The sequence below is a fragment of the Perognathus longimembris genome, chromosome 4 (genome assembly GCF_023159225.1).
Source record: "Perognathus longimembris pacificus isolate PPM17 chromosome 4, ASM2315922v1, whole genome shotgun sequence".
NCBI lineage: Eukaryota > Metazoa > Chordata > Mammalia > Rodentia > Heteromyidae > Perognathus > Perognathus longimembris.
This window is the reverse complement of record NC_063164.1, coordinates 57,629,131-57,646,464: the sequence shown is the minus strand read 5'-3', so window position 1 is coordinate 57,646,464 and position 17,334 is coordinate 57,629,131. Positions and strand designations below refer to the sequence as shown.

Sequence of the window (17,334 nt, the reverse complement as noted above, 5' to 3'; positions counted from 1 at the left end):
GGAAAAGGAAGAGGGAGAGAGGAAAGTTTAAAGTATAAAGGACAGGAACCTCTTCCGATTTGTGGTGCTTTGACTTAAGGAAATTTTCCTCATGTATAAAACCCTGAAGGAGATGCCCAGCTGAGAAGGCTGAACACCAATGGGTTCTCAGAAAGATACGTTTTAGGAGAAAGTACATCTAGAGGATAAGATCTAGAAACCAGATCCCTTACGTCTATGTGAGTACCCTCCCATTGGAACAGCTTCATGTATGTTTAAGGGACATATGTCTCCCCATTTCCATGTGATGAACCTCAGCATGAATCATTCATCAGTGCCATTAATACTTAATAATTAAAGCATCTTCCACTACCTACACCTGGGTCTGAGAGAGAAAAGCCTACTTGATGTTCTATTTAACGTTTTTGAGCAGATTTTATGAATGCACAGAAAACAGAATGGAAGCGAAGCATCTCACTGATCTCTACTGGCTTAGGATTACAAATAAGATAATGCACAAAGTCACAAAACTAATTTCATTACACACAGTCAAATTTGTGTTAATGAAAGTAAATATTACATTGATAAAATACAGTTAGGATCTGAACATATAATTTTGCTTTTGAAGACAAAATACTTTAATAGAAGTAGGAATGTTTTTAACAATTTAACAGAGATCACTGACTAGAAGAAATATATCAAAACAATTCAATTTGATAAGAACTGGTTTCAATTTTAAATTTATCTTCAATAACTACTTATTTAACCATTCTTTCAAGGAAAGATCCCAAGAACATGAATGAAAGATTGTCCACTTAATGGAAAATAGTTTTATGCCAAATAGATAAATAATACAATTCAGATTGTGGCAAGCATCGTGGAAAAGGTAAACTGAGAAAATTGATACAGGAAAAAAGGAATGAAAGAAGGAAGAAATGAAGGAAAGCAGGCAGGCAAGCAGACAGACAAAATATTTAGGTAAGTTGTTCAAAAAGGCCACCTTGGTGGTTATTCTTAAGCTAATATCCAAAGAATAAAGAGAGAAGGATTAGCATGTAAATAAAGAGCCAGAAAAGCATTCCTAGGTCAGGAATACAGTCAACCCCATGGCTTGAGGTAGAAAAAAAGTTTGCCAAGTTCACTGCAGGTAGGACTGTGTCTGGACTATAATGAACAAAGAGTTGAACGTAGATGAGGTTGAAGGAGTAGATTATGCCAAACCATATACAGACTTGTAGGCCAAAGTAAGAATTGCAGACTTTATTCTAAGTTATCAAAACCTTTTCAACCAGCAAATGAGATGATGTGATCTGTACTTCTAAAAGTCCCAGCTAACAACGGTATGGCATATGGACCAAGATAGGCTAATACAGAAGCCAAATCTTCTAAGGTTTCTGTATGGCTTAAATTAGGATGTGGCAGAAGAGACAGAAGGTACAGATCCCAGTCTGTCTTGTTGACTAAATAACTAGACCAGAAAGTTGTCCCTTTATTTTTGTCTTGAACAACCTAATTGATGGTTTGAGAATGAAGCAAAAGAAATTTAGCGAACACAAGGGTAGTGACCATTCCACAAGCCAAACTCAACCAAATGAATATTATATCTTAGATATATACCAGCTTCAAATATTTTCAATTATAGGACAAACTATTTTATCCTTGTAATCATATCAAGTTCAAAGCCAGCCCAGGCAGATAAACCTGAGAGAGAGCCTCTTATTTCCAGCTAACCAGTAAAAAGCTAGAAGTGGCAGTGCCCCAGCCTTGAATGAAAAAAAAAAAAAAAAAAACTGAGCAAGAGTTCAGGCTTGGAATTCAAGTCTCAGTGCCTGTACAAAATTTTAAAGTTTACATTTAATCTCATATTCTTTGCTCAGATTTTGAATAGGGGATCCTGTCTTCCACCTCCCACTGCAAATTCCCAGATGGGATACACTCTCTAGTAGGTAAGACTTTGATGATGATACATCGCATTCCATTATTTTCCCCCATATTATAATAATTCACATCTTTCCACAGAGACAACATTAAAAGTGGTACATGGAATGTTGTAAGCATAATGTGCTTTCGAGCTATTATACAATAATAAAACTGAGTTCTGCCAATCTAAGCATCATATATAACATTACATCTGTGGGACACAGGAACAGAAGGAGGACAGCAAGCAAATGCAGCCATTATATCCATTGGACATTATGTAAAATGGAAATATCTAATTTGAGGATAGGGATGGGAGGAGGTAAGTGCAGAAGAATGAAGGAAGGGGTGGTATTGATCAAGAAGCCTTGTACTCATAACCTGATGTATGTAATTTTGACTGCTTTGTACAAACACTTCATAATAAAAAATTTTAATGTATGTGAATAAACCACCAATTTCCATTCATCTTTTGGAATATAAGCATTTTAGATTAGAACCTCCTAATGGTATTCATTTTCTGTAACTTTGAAAAATTTTAAGTGTATAGGCTAAAAAGAAGGACAAGAAGGATTCTTTCCCTAGGTTAATTCTCACATTTCTCTTGTAAATTAACTGGGATTGTTCCCCCTTTATTCCTTGATGGGGCAAAGGGTTGTAGTCACTTCTGGAGTCTCCTTTGAGCTATCCTTTAAAGTGTTAAGCAGGCAATTCTGAAGTCTATGTCTCTATCCAAATGCATGCACCTTGCATAATGGAATTCATTACTGTTCCCTATAAGCTGACAGCTTTTTTCCCCCAAAGTAGTATCTATAAGACGGCAAAAATCTTTCCTAGTACAAGATTCACATTATATTGAACTATGGATGATGTCACATTTGCTTCTCTTGATAGAACATAATATATTCCTATAGGGAAAACAAAGCAGAAAGGTAGGTTTTCAAAAAGTAAACAATAAAACTGAAATTGAAGACAAAAACTAGACTTCAAATGTACTCTGGGAATTAACCAAGCTTCAAGCTGGAAGTAAAAATTTAATAAATACAAGATCAGTTAGAGGAATTCAGTTTCAAAACAGGGAGGGACAATTGTCCTTTGCTAAAAACGAAGATAGCCTAGCTTGAGGTTAAGAGAATCCTCAGTTAGCAGCTCCCATTATCAGGGACCAAGGGACACACATGTGTCTATACTGTGTCTGTCCTAAAATGTACACTCAGGAAAATGGCTGAAGTTGATTATCATGGAAGGGTGGCATTTACAAACACTGCTGCCTAGTAAATATATTTCATGAAAATCAAATGAATTGAAGCAAAAGAACTGAAAACTGTAAACTAGACAATCAAACAAACCAATCAGTAAGTCAACATAGATCTTACCTGAGAACAATTGGTTTTAGTGCCCGCTTACTCTTTTTGTTTGATATGTCCCCTGCTCCATGGTACTACATTGTTCTACAATGCCTTCATATGCTATACCTACTGAAACTGTACCACTCATAGTACTTTCCAGACTCTGCTGAGTCTCTCTTCATTTTGCTATAATTGACTAGGTGAGAGCTGGATACACTGAAATAATCGCTCTCCAGACACAAACTCTGATAAGTTACAAAATAATGAATCACTAAAAAGAGAACATTTAGAAGCAGCTATTAGCAAGCAATAATGTAGAGAAGTGACAGTAAACGAGGTCGATTTGCAAGGAGATTCAGAGTATGTAGTGCACTTGTGGGAGTACAAAAGAGAGAACAGAGAAAATGGTTGCCTTGACTTTTGCTGACATTCTAGTTCTCCATTTCAGTCTCCCATGAAATTGGTGATCTTTTGGCCTTCAGATACAAAAGCATAACCTTTCAGGCTAGTTCACATGAGGTTCTATTTTCTCTGACAATCAATACATGGCTAAAATACCAACTAAAGTCCATGTGTAATATCCCTACTTTTTCTCAACTAAATGAGTTTGTCCACAATTTTGCAAGATCAGATTGACAGAGACTGAAAGTGGTAGAGAATAAAGTAGCATGGATTTTGCACATGTGACATAGATAAAAACACACAGGAAGTCCAATTCCTCTGTCCTTCCTCAAAGGACATCATTCAGTGGGTTTTGCAAGACCAAGTATTCTGAGGAAGGTGTTTTAGTGACCACACTTCAAGAAACACTGTTTTATGGCCTACTTTAACAGAGCTACAACAATCTGTATTGTTTGAAATTCTTTTCCAAAAAAGATGATTTCATAAAGTACCAGCATTCATAAGTAACAAATTGCTGCTACCAATATAGATTTGTTTGAAATACTAACAGAAACTAGTACTGTTAGTACTGTTTCTTTTATTCTTCCTTCATATATGTGTGTGTGTGTGTGTGTGTGTGTGTGTATATATATATATATATTTGTGTTTCATGTCACATTAAGTGGAATTTTGTCAAATAGCTCAGAGGGCCAGAATACAATTTATGATGCTGTTTCCATCAGAGAATGAATTCAGGCTTCCAAAGAAGTAATTTGCAGACTTTTGAAACATAACCAGTTGTAATTTGAGCATTTCATGTGCATTCCAACAGAGAAAATTTGATTATAGATGAGTTTAGATGATACTAAGAAATTACTGTTATTTTTGCAAGGGAATAATGGCATTTGGGTTATATTTTTTAAATGAGTTTTTCAGAAATGAATATAAAACTAGGTAGAATTGCAATGTCAAGATGTCTGGGATTTATTCCAAACTATTGTGAAAAAGAAAACAAAAATTTTAAGACTAGATTAAGTAAATGAGGTAAATCTTGATAATTGCTGAGTCTGGAGCGATGAGAGTACGAGAAATAGAGTTCCTCTATTTGTGCTCATCTCACAGAAATGAGCAAGAATAGATTAGTCAATGTAGCAGACACACAAGAGTCATTTGGGGCTACATTTATAGGTTCAGCACATAAAAATTGGAATTATTAAAGTATCAAAAAGGATGATGTAAGGGGCCTTTTAATTTGAGGACAGAGAGCAATTTATCTCTTGAAAGTCCCTGGAACACTAAAAGAAAGAGAAATCAAAGACAGAGTACAGAATTCTAATTTCTTAGGGTTTTTTTTTCCAGATATATAATAAAAGCTTACTTCAGAAAGAATAGACTAGAAATGGTGTAAAAAGGGATAAACCACATAGAGATATGATACTCTGATTTTTTCTTTATTTATACTGTAAGTATGGACTAATCACTTCAAATTTATGCACATTCATTTTTAAGTCTTAAAATGTGGTTGTCAAAGTCAGGCACCCATGGATTCAGCTGTAATCCTAGCTACTCAGAGGACTGAGATTGGAAGATCAAAGTTCCAAGCCAACTTGGGCAGGGAACTCTGTGAGACTCTTATCCCCAATTACCCACCAGAAAACCAGAAGTGGCACTGTGGCTCAAAAGGGTAGAGTGCTAGCCTTAAGCAGAAGAACTCAGGGACAGAACCCAGGCCCTGAGTATAAGCCCCAAGACCAGGAAAAAAAAAGTATGTAACAGACTTCCTAGTATTCTCAGGAAATGAAATGGAATGGACTGTATACTACACATAAAAGTTGTCTACTGACAACACTAATAAATACTACTGGATAAACCAATTATTTGACAGATCTTTCATATCAAGTTTAGAAGACAAAAGTTAGAAGACAAACTACAATGAATTAATTATGTTTCAAGAAGCAGTGGAAAAAGAAAAGGGAAATTTCAGGATCTTAGAGAATATGAACAAATGGTTTTTATCACCCTTGCTATTTATGTATTATGGACTGTTTTAACTACCCATGCAGATACATGTTTTTATTGCTTATATTATTTTTATAATCAAAATTTTCCCAGAAATTAAGTCTTCCTGAAAAGTAACTGTTGACTCTTCAAGAAACACAGATTTCTGGTGCCAGTTATGTCACTCTTAGCTACCTACTGTTTCCTAGGTCCAATTTACACATTTGTAAAAGAAACATCCCTCCAAACTCACAGTTTTTCACAGATTTAATCTTCAAAATTCTCAGAGACTGTATTCTACCTCAGTTCATGTATAAAATCCTGGGAAACAATCAGAATAGAGCTCCTACACAAGCTAGGCCCAGTCACGTAAACTAGGCAGTGGTTAACTCTTATTCCCTTTTTCCCTTTAGTAATAGGCATTTAGAGGGTCACTACTAAAGAATTATTACTTGTCAAATTTAATCTGATAATTTAGAAAAGAGATCAAATTCATTATGAAAGTCATTTTAGTATATATAACTTAATATATATAGCTGATATATCTATATATTTAGATATACACATATACACATATGTGTATGTATAATAGATAACAGATCATTGCTGAGTTATCAATTTGCATGTTATTAGAAAACACAAAAATATGCTTAGAGTTTAATGTAGAAAGCATTATAAAGAAGAGACAGACAGAACAGAGACTAGATTCTCATTCTGTCATTTTAAAATAATAATACTGAAAGCCTACAATATTGTATAGTTTGGGATTTTTATCTACAAAACGAGCTAAAGCATTCCCTATTTGTGGCTTCAATGCACTTTACCACTCATGCATCATGCAGGAATCTCAAATTCAGTTATACAGTGCTATAAAGAGATTTCTGACAGTGGTTTTGGAAGGCTAAATGATATGTCCAATGTTTTTACTTCGGATTCCCTCAAACTTTCTGGTCATTCATATGTAAATAACAATTCTTCACTTTTCCTATAGAGAGGAAGGAATTTCTAAAATGACAAATTGTTAGAAAAATGAAAGAGAATATAAAGAACAGAAACATCTTCACATAATGATTCAAACGTAAGAATATTCAGCAGAAGAATACAAATACTATCATTGACATCATCTCAACCAAAGGCTAGAGAGAAATGGGCCAGAAATAGCATCATGTAAAAGGGATATGTATGTCACAAAGACACTGAGCCTGGGGAAATCACTGACACAGTCAGATAGTCTCAAAATTTCTCTCACTGCAAAGAAGTGAACATGTCCAAAGGAATAAAAATCAGTTCTGAAAGCAAAGTCTAGATGTGGGAAAAGGATATTTAAGGCAAAAGGGATCCTTCCTTTCCCGCAACTTTGGGATGTTCTCTTCACAGGAAATACTACCCAGGTACCGGGCCTAGAAATGCACTGACAGGAAGTTCCTTTGAAAAGCAGATGGTATCGTGTATTTGGTCCCTAGTATTCAATCCAGGGCTCTCATGAAAAATCACAGCTGGCTATGTGAATGCATCACAAAGGACACTGGCCAAAGCAGGACACCTACAGAACTCAGTATCAGTGTATCATCTTCTCCCTATCTTCTAATTGCTAAGCCTAACTGGAAAAAAAAATCCACTATGTCTTACTGTATTTTCTTGACTTTCCTCACACTCATAAGACACCTGAACTCTAAGACCTCACCTTCTCTCTTTCTCCTCACCGTACTCAACTGAACATACCAACACGTTCCCCCCACCCCTCCCACACACACACAGCACTTGGGTTTGAACTCAGGGCTTTGTGTTTGCTCATCTTGCTTGTTCAGCTGGTCCTCTACTACTTAATCCATGTTTCAAGTCTTCCATTTTCGCTGGCTATATTTTGGAGATGAAGTCTCACAGACTTGTCTACTCAGCCTAGCCTTGAATCAAGATCGTCCAGCTCTCATGTTTATTCCATGTCCAGGCCACTATCTTTCTACTCTTCTTCCTCTGTTCAACTCCAGCTCCAACCTCAACCCCCAATCAAAGCAAGCTTTGATAAATGCTACTTTTGTGTGAGTTATGAATACCAAGGTGTGCAGTGCCTAGCCTGGTAGGGGAAATGTAACAATTCTTCCATAATTAGAGAAATTAGCAACTAAACTCCTCCAAGTGAATGTTATATCATCATCAGACATTTCCTTTCCCACTTGGATTGTCTGGGACAACCTGAATCAACTTTTCTCCCCACCACAGCACAGAATCAAATCTATATCACCCCTGTATCCTGAACTGAAAGCCAAACTATGAAGAAGCTTGGATGTTCCAATAGGGGTTTGTTTTGTTTGTTTGTTTTTGAGATCTGACTTCAAACCTGTTCATGATAATAAAACTCCCAAAAGAGTCTCCTCTTTATCTATCCACAGCCAAATTATAGTCAATTACACTTCAAATCCCCACTTCTCCAAGGTTTATACTTATGCCAAATGTCCATATTAAAAAAAAAAAAAACATTTCCTACTGTCTGTTATTGCCCTATTTTATTGAGCATGTATCTACTGCCTAGGGTATTTCCTCCATTTCCAAAAGTATAGCCACATATTATTGAAGCAATTAGAGGTAATAAATTAAAGGTATAGAGGAGGACAATGACCTTTGCCTTTTCCCCTCTCTGATCACCACTCCTTTCCTCACTACGAGCACATAGCTGCCTCAATTATTACCTCTACCGCATAAGAACAAGAAGCAATTTCTCAAATGAAGCTTCTCTTTGTTTTGCCAACTGGAAGTAGATGACAAGACATGAATTACTCTAAGAGTCACTGATTCCTTTTCTCAAAACATACAATTATTGTGTATCACCTCTTCATTGTTTCTCTATTACATTTTAATTTGTTCTTGTCAGTCTCAAACTAAAAACTAAACTTGAGGCGGGGGGTCATTTTAAAAATTCTATCATCTAGCCAAGTACTGATGGCTCATGCCTGTAATCCTAGCTACTTAGGAGACTGAAATCTGAGGATTATGGTTAGAAGACAGCCATGGAAGAAAGTCTGAGACTGTTGTCTGCCTCCACTTAACCCCCAAAAGTCAGAAGTAGAGTGATGGCTCAAGTGGTAGAGCTCTAGCTTTGAGCAAAAAAGCTAAAGGACAGCACCCACGCCCTGTGTTCAATCGTAGGATTGGGGTCTGTGTGTGTGTGTGTGTGTGTGTGTGTGTGTGACAGTCTTCCAATCGTCATAAGTCATAAGCCTTCTGCAGTCAGAGCTCTCAAAGTGTGAAGTCCAGCGAAAGGAAGAAGATTCACTCTGGCCCTAAACTCTATTACCTCTTGCCATTTACTGTTTCACTTGTCTTTGGTAAATGAGGTTGGTATAATTGTAATGTATAAGATGAAAGACGGTACTAAGAAATTGCCAAACCCCATTCCACCCTTCTCAATCACTGACCCACACTTTTCCAATTAAAATTGGAACTCAAAATGAACAAGATACTATCATACAGAACTCTACAACCTGCCTGATTAATGGTAATAATTCCCAGGCACTGTACTTTTGATCTACTCACTCTCGTAAATCAATACACTAAGAAGGAACTTTATACCATTCCTCTTAAACAGTTGAGAAAGCTGAGAACCTGAAAGGCAACCAAAAGACCTACTATAGGAAATGAAATTATTTAACATGACTGTGTTAATCTTTGTTAAATATTAAGGTCCTAAGAAATCTTAAAATACTGTATGGATTTAGAATTCCTAAATTGTTTGGATTAAAAACAAATTAGAAAAACATACCTGTTTTTTCTTTGAATTTGATTTCGGAAACAGGCCTCCTGACAACACTGATGTAAATGGAGAACAGCACAATTCAGGAAAAGGGTTTGGAATAGATGGCAGTTCCAGAACATCAAGATCTTTCTTTTTTCTCCTACACCAAGAGAACATAGAATGTAATTTACATAAAACAGAATGTAAAATATAATTGCTGTCAGGATGAAATAGTGTTGTTAAGGCCAACGTGTACTATTCTATGACAGTGATAATATTATAGAAAATATGCAGGATAGGTCTGCAATGTACTATCTGTAGAACAAAATACAATATGCTAATTGATATGAATAAATCTAATATTCCTTTTTTGCCTTCAAAATTACCATTAAGATACTTCATTTCCTGCACACTGGTGAATTTTCCTGAAGCAGCAAGATGGAGCATACGATTACTAAACATTATCCTCAGGACTTCGAGATTGTCATGCATCCATTAACTTGAAAAAGTCACTAAGTTACATTTAGTGGACTGATCCCTATGGTATTTTACTAAACACTTCTGAAAGTTATGATTTATTAATTATAGCTGTGGTTCGTCTCACTTTGAATTTCATTCACAATGTTGCCCACACACAGTCTGTTGATTTTTCCAAGTTCTTATAGATACTAAACAACAAGGCAGTATTTCTGAAGAGGTAAGTTGGTTGAATTTGCTAGAATATATGCACTCGAGTCCACTGCAGAGGAATTTTAACTTCACCAAAGTCAGAACACTCCCAACATCTGAAAGGAAAACAGTGCCATTTATATGTGTGGAGATAAAGCATGTATTTTTTTTTGTTTAGGTATGATTGGAGCCTTTTTCTTAAAGTAAATGCAAGCCTATAGGCACTCAGCATTGAAAGCTGTGGAGATTGGAAACCTTTTTAAAGCCTTTTCTTTACTGTTGAACAGGAAAGACTGCTCAAATGTCAATCCACGCTTTGCTGTTCTAGGGTCGCTGTTGAGAGTATGTGGGAGGTGAGCTCATTCTTGCTGTTTGTTTGTGTTTTTTGTTAATCTATAAAACAAAAAAGATTGTTTATTTAAAAAAACAAAAAACATACAGGGCCATCAAAGCAGCAGCAGTTTGGAGTTCGGCCTCCTAGTTCACAGGAATGGATAGAAACCCAGGACAGGGGAGAGCTCAATGAAACGGTGATGCTATTTATAAGGCGCTGTGAGATCGCAATGTCCTGCCTTTCCTTTCCGATAGGAGCCAGCTCACTGGGAATTGTCTTCGGAGACTTTCACAAACTTGGCCCAGCTCTGGGCACCAGGCTCACCCCCTAGGACCGCCTCCTCACCCCCTCGCCGACAGCCAACCCCAGACACTCCCCCGCGCCCTCCAGGGCTGCCTGCCTACCTGTCTGCGGCAGAGCCGCGGGTCCCGTCCGGAGCGGGCAAGAGCGCCCGCGCGGGCAGCCACGCAGCGGGCGCCGGGTCCTGGGCGTCGCCCCTCCCCTGGGCAGCTCCGCGCACCTGGGCGGCCAGCGGCGGGTCCGGGGCGGCCGCCCTGCCCGCGGCGCTCTGCCCATCTTGCAAGGAAGTGGTCATGGTCGCCAGCTCGGGGTCTTGGGCGTCATAAGCGACCTGGCGAGGGGAGAGGGAGTCGGAGGGGATCGGCGGCGGGGAGCTCCGGGGCGGCCCGGGCAGCCCAAGAGCCCTGCAGGTGCGGTGGCCTCCCAGCCTGCGTTCTCGGCCCGGGCGGCTCGGACGCGCGGCCGAGCGGTGTGCGAGGCGGCGGGGGAGGGGAGGGGGCGGAGGAGGAGGGGGAGGGGGAGGGGGAGAAAGGGAGGAGGAGGAGGACGAGGAGGAGGAGGAGGAGGAGGAGGGGAAGAGGAGGAGGGGGAGAGGAGGGGGGAGAGGAGGGGGGAGAGGAGGGGGAGGAGAAGGAAGAGGGGGAGGAGAAGGAGGAGGAGGGGGGGTGGGGAGAGGGGAGGAGCGGCCGGTGGGAGGGGGCCGCGGGCGGGCGCGGCGCGGAGGGGGCGGGGAGGGCGCGCGAGGGGCGGGGAGGGCTCTCGGCCCGCCCAGCTCTTGGCCCCGGGCGCTCAGGGGGCGCGCTGGAGTCGGTTCTCGGCTGTTTCTGCCAGGGCTTCAGCTGCGGTCTCCTGGGCCCTGCACCCCTACCTCCCCAGGTGGGCTCAGCAACGCCTGGCGGAATCCGGGGCTGGGCCCAGCGCCGCGGGAGACCAGGACCGAGCAGAGAGGGTGCCCGCGCCTGGCCCGCCGGAACGCCGGCGAATGTGGTCTGGGCAAGACTGCCCCTTACACCCTTGATTTCCCGCTGTGCGATCTCAGATTACCTTAGGCCTTTGCAGGGCCGCCATAACAGGCCCCACCTTACCCGGGAGCCAAGGGGTCTTGGGGATCTCCCCCGTCCCCCCCCCCCCCCCCGCAGCCCTCCAAGTACCTCTCACCTACACTGGGCTGCCAAGGAGGGGCTGGGTAAGCAATGAGGAGGGGATACTATCCTTATAGAAAACGACTGAGATTTGGCGAATTCTCAGTAAAGCACAAGTAAATCTGAAGGTGTCTGGAATTAGAAAGATTATTAATATTCGTTTAATGAGAGCAGTTTCCACTTAATGAATTCCCATCCCATCCTCCTGAGTGCCTCATCCGTTAGATAGTTGCCTCATTTTAAACATAAGGAAACGAAGGCCCAAAGACATCCAGTAAGTACCTTTTAACACCATAACATTTAGTAACCTAGCAGTCAAGATCCCAGTCCAGAAGCTCCCAGCTCAAAATCCCAGACTGTTTGAAATACTCACTACAGGGGGCCCATCCTCTGAGATGCAGCAGCCCTACTTTGAAATGCAGGGAGATGGAGTTTCTGCTCTTCCTGTAAGTGTTCCAACCCATGAATGCAATTCCAAGTATCTCACACACTCTATGTCCTTTGGTCAAATTGGGTAACATCTGTCCCTGGCATCTGTTTCCACAGGTTTTCTTAACCTTCATAACCTCTACCCCGGGAAAGGTAAACATTACCTCTTCATGAAGCCAGCAACCCTGTCCCCCACCAGGGCTACAAACCAATCACAGCTCAAAGCCAAGTGCCCCTAGCTTTAGAGTTACTGGGTTACACAAAGCACTGGGTTTATTTCGTGAAGGGAGAAAAGCGTCGAGTCAAAGAATTTAAGAAATCCAACTTCTTATTTGTCTAATGTTAAAATTATGTCAAAAAAAATGGCAGAAGTAGAATGAGTCTCAGGGAGGTTGTGATCTCCAAGATGCTTTATATATGCAACAGACAAGACAGGCCAAACCAAGGGATTTTCGGAAGAATATTCCTTGTGGTAACAGACAAAGTGTGTGTGTGGTGTGTGTGTGTGTGTGTGTGTGTGTGTGTGTGTGTGTGTGTGTGTGTGTTACTGGTGCTTGAAATCAGGGCCTGGGTATTGTCTCTTAGCTGGAGAGTAACATCCCTACCTCTGGATTTTTGTTGGTTAATTGGATAAAGGGTCTTAGGGAATTTCATGCCCGGGTTGGCTTTGACCCAGGATCATAACTCAGCCTCCTAGGTAGCTAGGATTATAGGTGTGAGTCTTCAGTGATTTGCTTACAGCTAACAGTTTTTGAAGATTTGTGTCAGGCAAACTCCTCATTCACTCCAATTCTACAAATTCTGGTCTGGATTCTTTCTATGTGTGGGTTTTAAGTGGCTCATGTAAAAGTATTGAGATATATGGAGATCATTCCAACAAAATATAAATGATGCATGTGTTTCCAGATAGCTTTGAGCTGAAGAAGCAAAGGAAAAAATTAACTTTAGTCATTATCATCTTGATTTTATCCGGAACTCTTTTACAACCATCTCAACTATTTCTTCTCTCTCTCCCTCCCTCTCTCTCAAAAAAATAGGATTTGGGCAATCAATAAAAGATCATTAGCTCTCAAACTGCTGTTTGTTCCCTCTGCACTCTCAACAATTCTCTCTCTCTCTTTCTCTCTCTCTCTCTGTATATGTATACATATGCATATATATGCAAATATTTTTCTCTTTCCTCTCTCTTTCCCCTGTCTTTCTCTCCTACACACACACACACACACACACACACACACACACACACACGCCTCCCAAAAGCTTTAGCTTTCTGCTGGAGAAAAGAATATATGAAATCACACACACACACACACACACACACACACACATATTGGACCAGTAGAAATATAATCTCCCAATAGTGTATCCTGATACACTTCCCAGATTAATTTTTTAACCTCAAGAAAAACTACTTACTGTCTAGAATGAAATCCCAGTGGTGTGTTTTCTCTCCAGGCATTCTATATTTGGTAAGAACCCAGGAAGAATCCATTTGCAGGCCTAAACTCCTGTTCTAATCCACATGGGTAAAAATTGTAGTCCCTTCAGTTACTGTTACCAGGAGGCAACAGGTGGTTGAACGTGAGAACCTAAATATTTTGTCTTGTAAATAAGCTTTAATTATTGAATGTATTCCCATTTCTACATCCAGAAAATATGCCAAGAGTTATTAGAACTTTATTTTTTGTCAGTCATTGGGTTTGAACTCGGGGCCTAGGCCCTGTCCCTGAGTTTTTTTGCTCAAAGCTAGAGCTCTAACACTTTGAGCCACAGTGCCACTTATAATTTTCTGGTGGCTAATTGGAGATAAGAGTATCACAGACTTTCCTGCCCAGGCTGACTTTGAACCCTGAGCCTCAGAGCTCAGCCTCCTGAGTAGCTAGGAATACAGGCATGAGCCACAAGTGCCTGGCTTAGAATTAATTTTTTAGTGCCAATTCTGGGGCTTGAACTCAGAGCATGGCACTGCCTGAGCTATTTTGCTTGTGGCTAGAGCTCTATCTCTTGACATAGCTCCACTTCAGTGACGAATTGGAGATAGAATCTCGTGAGCTTTCCTGCCCAGGCTGGCTTCAAACCATAATTTGAACAACAAATGTACTAGTTTTCCTATCCAAAAATAAATAAATAAATAAATAAGGTTTATAAGAAATTACTGTAAATGAAAGACCATACAGTACAAAATGATTTTAAAATACTGTCACATCTAAACAGGTATTTTCTATAACAGGGAAGTTAATGAGGGGGAAATTTAGATCCCTACTCTCCCACCCTGCATTTAACAGAGATTTTTAGAACAGTGAGATATGTTGGTGCCAAAGCGATTTAAGTTAAATGACTGAAGAAGCAGTCATGGCCCCTCCTCCATGGTGGGCCATGAAAAGGTATGTGTGTGTGTGTGTGTGTGTGTGTGTGTGTGTGTGTGTGTAATTGTATAAATCATTTTCAACCTAGTGTCTAGAGAGTAATACTCCCTCATTTGTCTACCCTTTGTCTTTCTGTGCTCTCCTAATTCTCCCTCAAACAGATAAATATACATATAAGACAAAAGCTACAAAGGAGAAAAAAGCAGCAGCAAAATAACCTAACACCTCTTCTTTCCATTTCTTGGATTGGTGTTGTTAAACATTATTATTTATGGTCATATACCCATAGGTACTGAATCTTTGTTTTCCTCTCCTAAGAATATTCTCCTTTGGTCTCACTGTGTGAATGTCCAGAATCCTGTATAACTTATCATTTCAAATGCACTTTTTTGTCTTTTCTAACCAGTATGTTTTCTTGTAGATTTGTAGATATTTTCTAGTTACAACAAATGAGGGAAAACATGCATCCTATGTTTTCTTGGGTATGGCTACTGTGTGAATGTCTAGAGTCCTGTATAATTTATCATGTAAAGAATATTTTTTTTGTCTTAACATCCAGTGTGTTTACCTGTGGATTTATTGGCACTTCCTACTTACAACAAATAAGGGAAACCTATGTTTCTTTGGGTCTGGCTACTCTGGAAAGCAGTATCGAGGTTCTGCAAAAGACTAAACATAGAGCTTCCCTATGATCCAGAAATTCCACTTTTGAGCATTTATTGAATAGACCACAAATAAGGCCACACTAAAGCTACCAGCACAGTCATGTTCATTGCAGTATTGTTTACCATAACCAAGTTATGGAATTAACCCAGGTGCTCCTCAGCAGAAGAATGGTTTAAAAAAAGTGCATATGCAATGGAATCCTATTCATCCATCAGAAAGAATGATATTGCCCCATTTGTAAGGAAATGACTTGATAAAGAAGCCTTGATATTGAAGTTCGAGGCAACAGATTTGCATAAGCTAGGCAAGTACCGTGTCACTGAGGCACACCTCCAGAACTTTTGTACAGTGGCTGTTTTTCAGAGATGATCCTTTATTTCCTGCCAATGGCCCACACTATAATCCATCTGTTTTAGGCCTCCTGTGATGACATGTGCACACAACCATGCCCAACTTCTTTCCATGGAAATGGAGTCTTGGAGATTTTTTTTCTGTTCATTCTTGCCTGAAACTTCAGTCTTTCTGATATCTGATATAAAGTTACTATAACAGGCATACATCACCACACAGAGCTAGCTATTGATTGAGAAATCTCAAAAGTGTTCCAGTGCTAGCCTTCATCTATGATCTGATCTTAGCCCCCCAAGTAGCTCTAATTAGCTTTTTCTAACACTTATACAGTTTTCATTCTTATCTTTGAGCCTGTGATACATTTTTGGGTTAATTTTTATGTACTTGGAGTAAGAGTCGACTTTAAACTTCCTTATTTTGCATGTATGTCACCAATCATCCTGGCATCATTCTGTCCCAATGACTTTCATGGCATCCTTGTCAAAACTCGAGTCTTCATAAATATGAAAGTCATTCCTACATTCTCATTTTTAGTCCATCAGCCTACATAACTGTTCTGCCTGTAATATTTTGTACATTTGTAGCTTTGTAAAAATAAAATTTCAAAATATTTTTTCCAAATTTTTATTATCAAACTGATGTACAGAGAGGTTACAGTTTCACACATTAGGCACTGGATACATTACTTGTACTGTTTGTTACCTCATCCCTCATACCCCCCTCCCTCCTCCCCCTTTCCCTTTCCCCCATGCTGTGTTCAGTTCACTTACACCAAACAGTTTTGTAAGTATTGCTTTTGCTTTTGTAGTTGTTTTGCTTTTTTTATCCCGTGTCTCTCAATTTTGGTATTCCTTTTCAATTTCCTAGTTCTAATACCAGTATACATGGTTTCCAATATACGCAGATAAGATTACAGAGATAGTGTAGGTACAACCACAGGAAGGTGATACAAGAACATCGTCAATAATAGAAGCTACAGATACACATGGGAAGTTGAAAGTAGTTGCAACAGTGATATAACAATCATTTCCATAACATGGAGTTCATTTCACTTAGCATCATCTTATGTGATCATAAGGGTATAGCTATTGGGCTCTTGTGATCCTCTGCTGTGGCTTGCCTAAACCTGTGCTAATTATTCCCAATAAGAGAGACCATAGAGTCCATGTTTCTTTGGGTCTGGCTCACTTCACTTAGTATAATTTTTTCCAAGTCCTTCCATTTCCTTACAAATGGGGCAATGTCATTCTTTCTGATAGAGGCATAAAATTCCATTGTGTATATGTAGCACATTTTCCTGATCCATTCATCTACTGAGGGGCATCTGGGTTGGTCCCAGATTCTCGCTATGACAAATTGCGCTGCGATGAACATTGTTGTGCTGGTGGCTTTACTGTGATTTTGTTTGTGTTCTTTTGGATAGATACCCAAAAGTGGGGCTGTTGGGTCATAGGGGAGTTCTATATTTACCCTTCTGAGGAATCTCCATACTGCTTGCCAGAGTGACTGAACCAGTTTACATTCACATTCTGCACTGCAAAGTTTCAAAATTTTGAAAACAGAATTTGTGAATATGCAGTATTGTTCTTTTTTAAAAAAATTGAGTTATTTATTGTCACAGTGATGTACAGAGGGGTTACAGTTTCATACAGAAGTCAGTGAGTACATTTCTTATCAAACTTGTCACCTCCTCCCTCATTTTACTCCCACCTTCCCCCCTCCC

At 39.7% G+C, this 17,334-nt stretch overlaps 1 protein-coding gene across 2 annotated transcripts in view; it reads right to left on the bottom strand.

The window, feature by feature from the left end:
• Positions 1-12,240, bottom strand: part of Grb14 (growth factor receptor bound protein 14) — a 119,612-nt gene extending 107,372 nt beyond the window's left edge. The window contains exons 1-3 of one of the 2 annotated variants that reach the window (XM_048345316.1): positions 12,173-12,240; positions 10,762-10,988; positions 9,382-9,514 (exon numbers count right to left, since the gene is read on the bottom strand). In XM_048345316.1, the coding sequence (XP_048201273.1) occupies positions 9,382-9,514; positions 10,762-10,952 (324 nt within the window). In that variant the 5' untranslated portion in view covers positions 10,953-10,988; positions 12,173-12,240. Of the gene's footprint in view, positions 1-9,381; positions 9,515-10,761; positions 11,127-12,172 lie in introns of those variants that run through there. The other variant, XM_048345315.1, reaches the window with a different exon arrangement.
• Between the last annotated feature and the right edge of the window lie 5,094 nt (positions 12,241-17,334).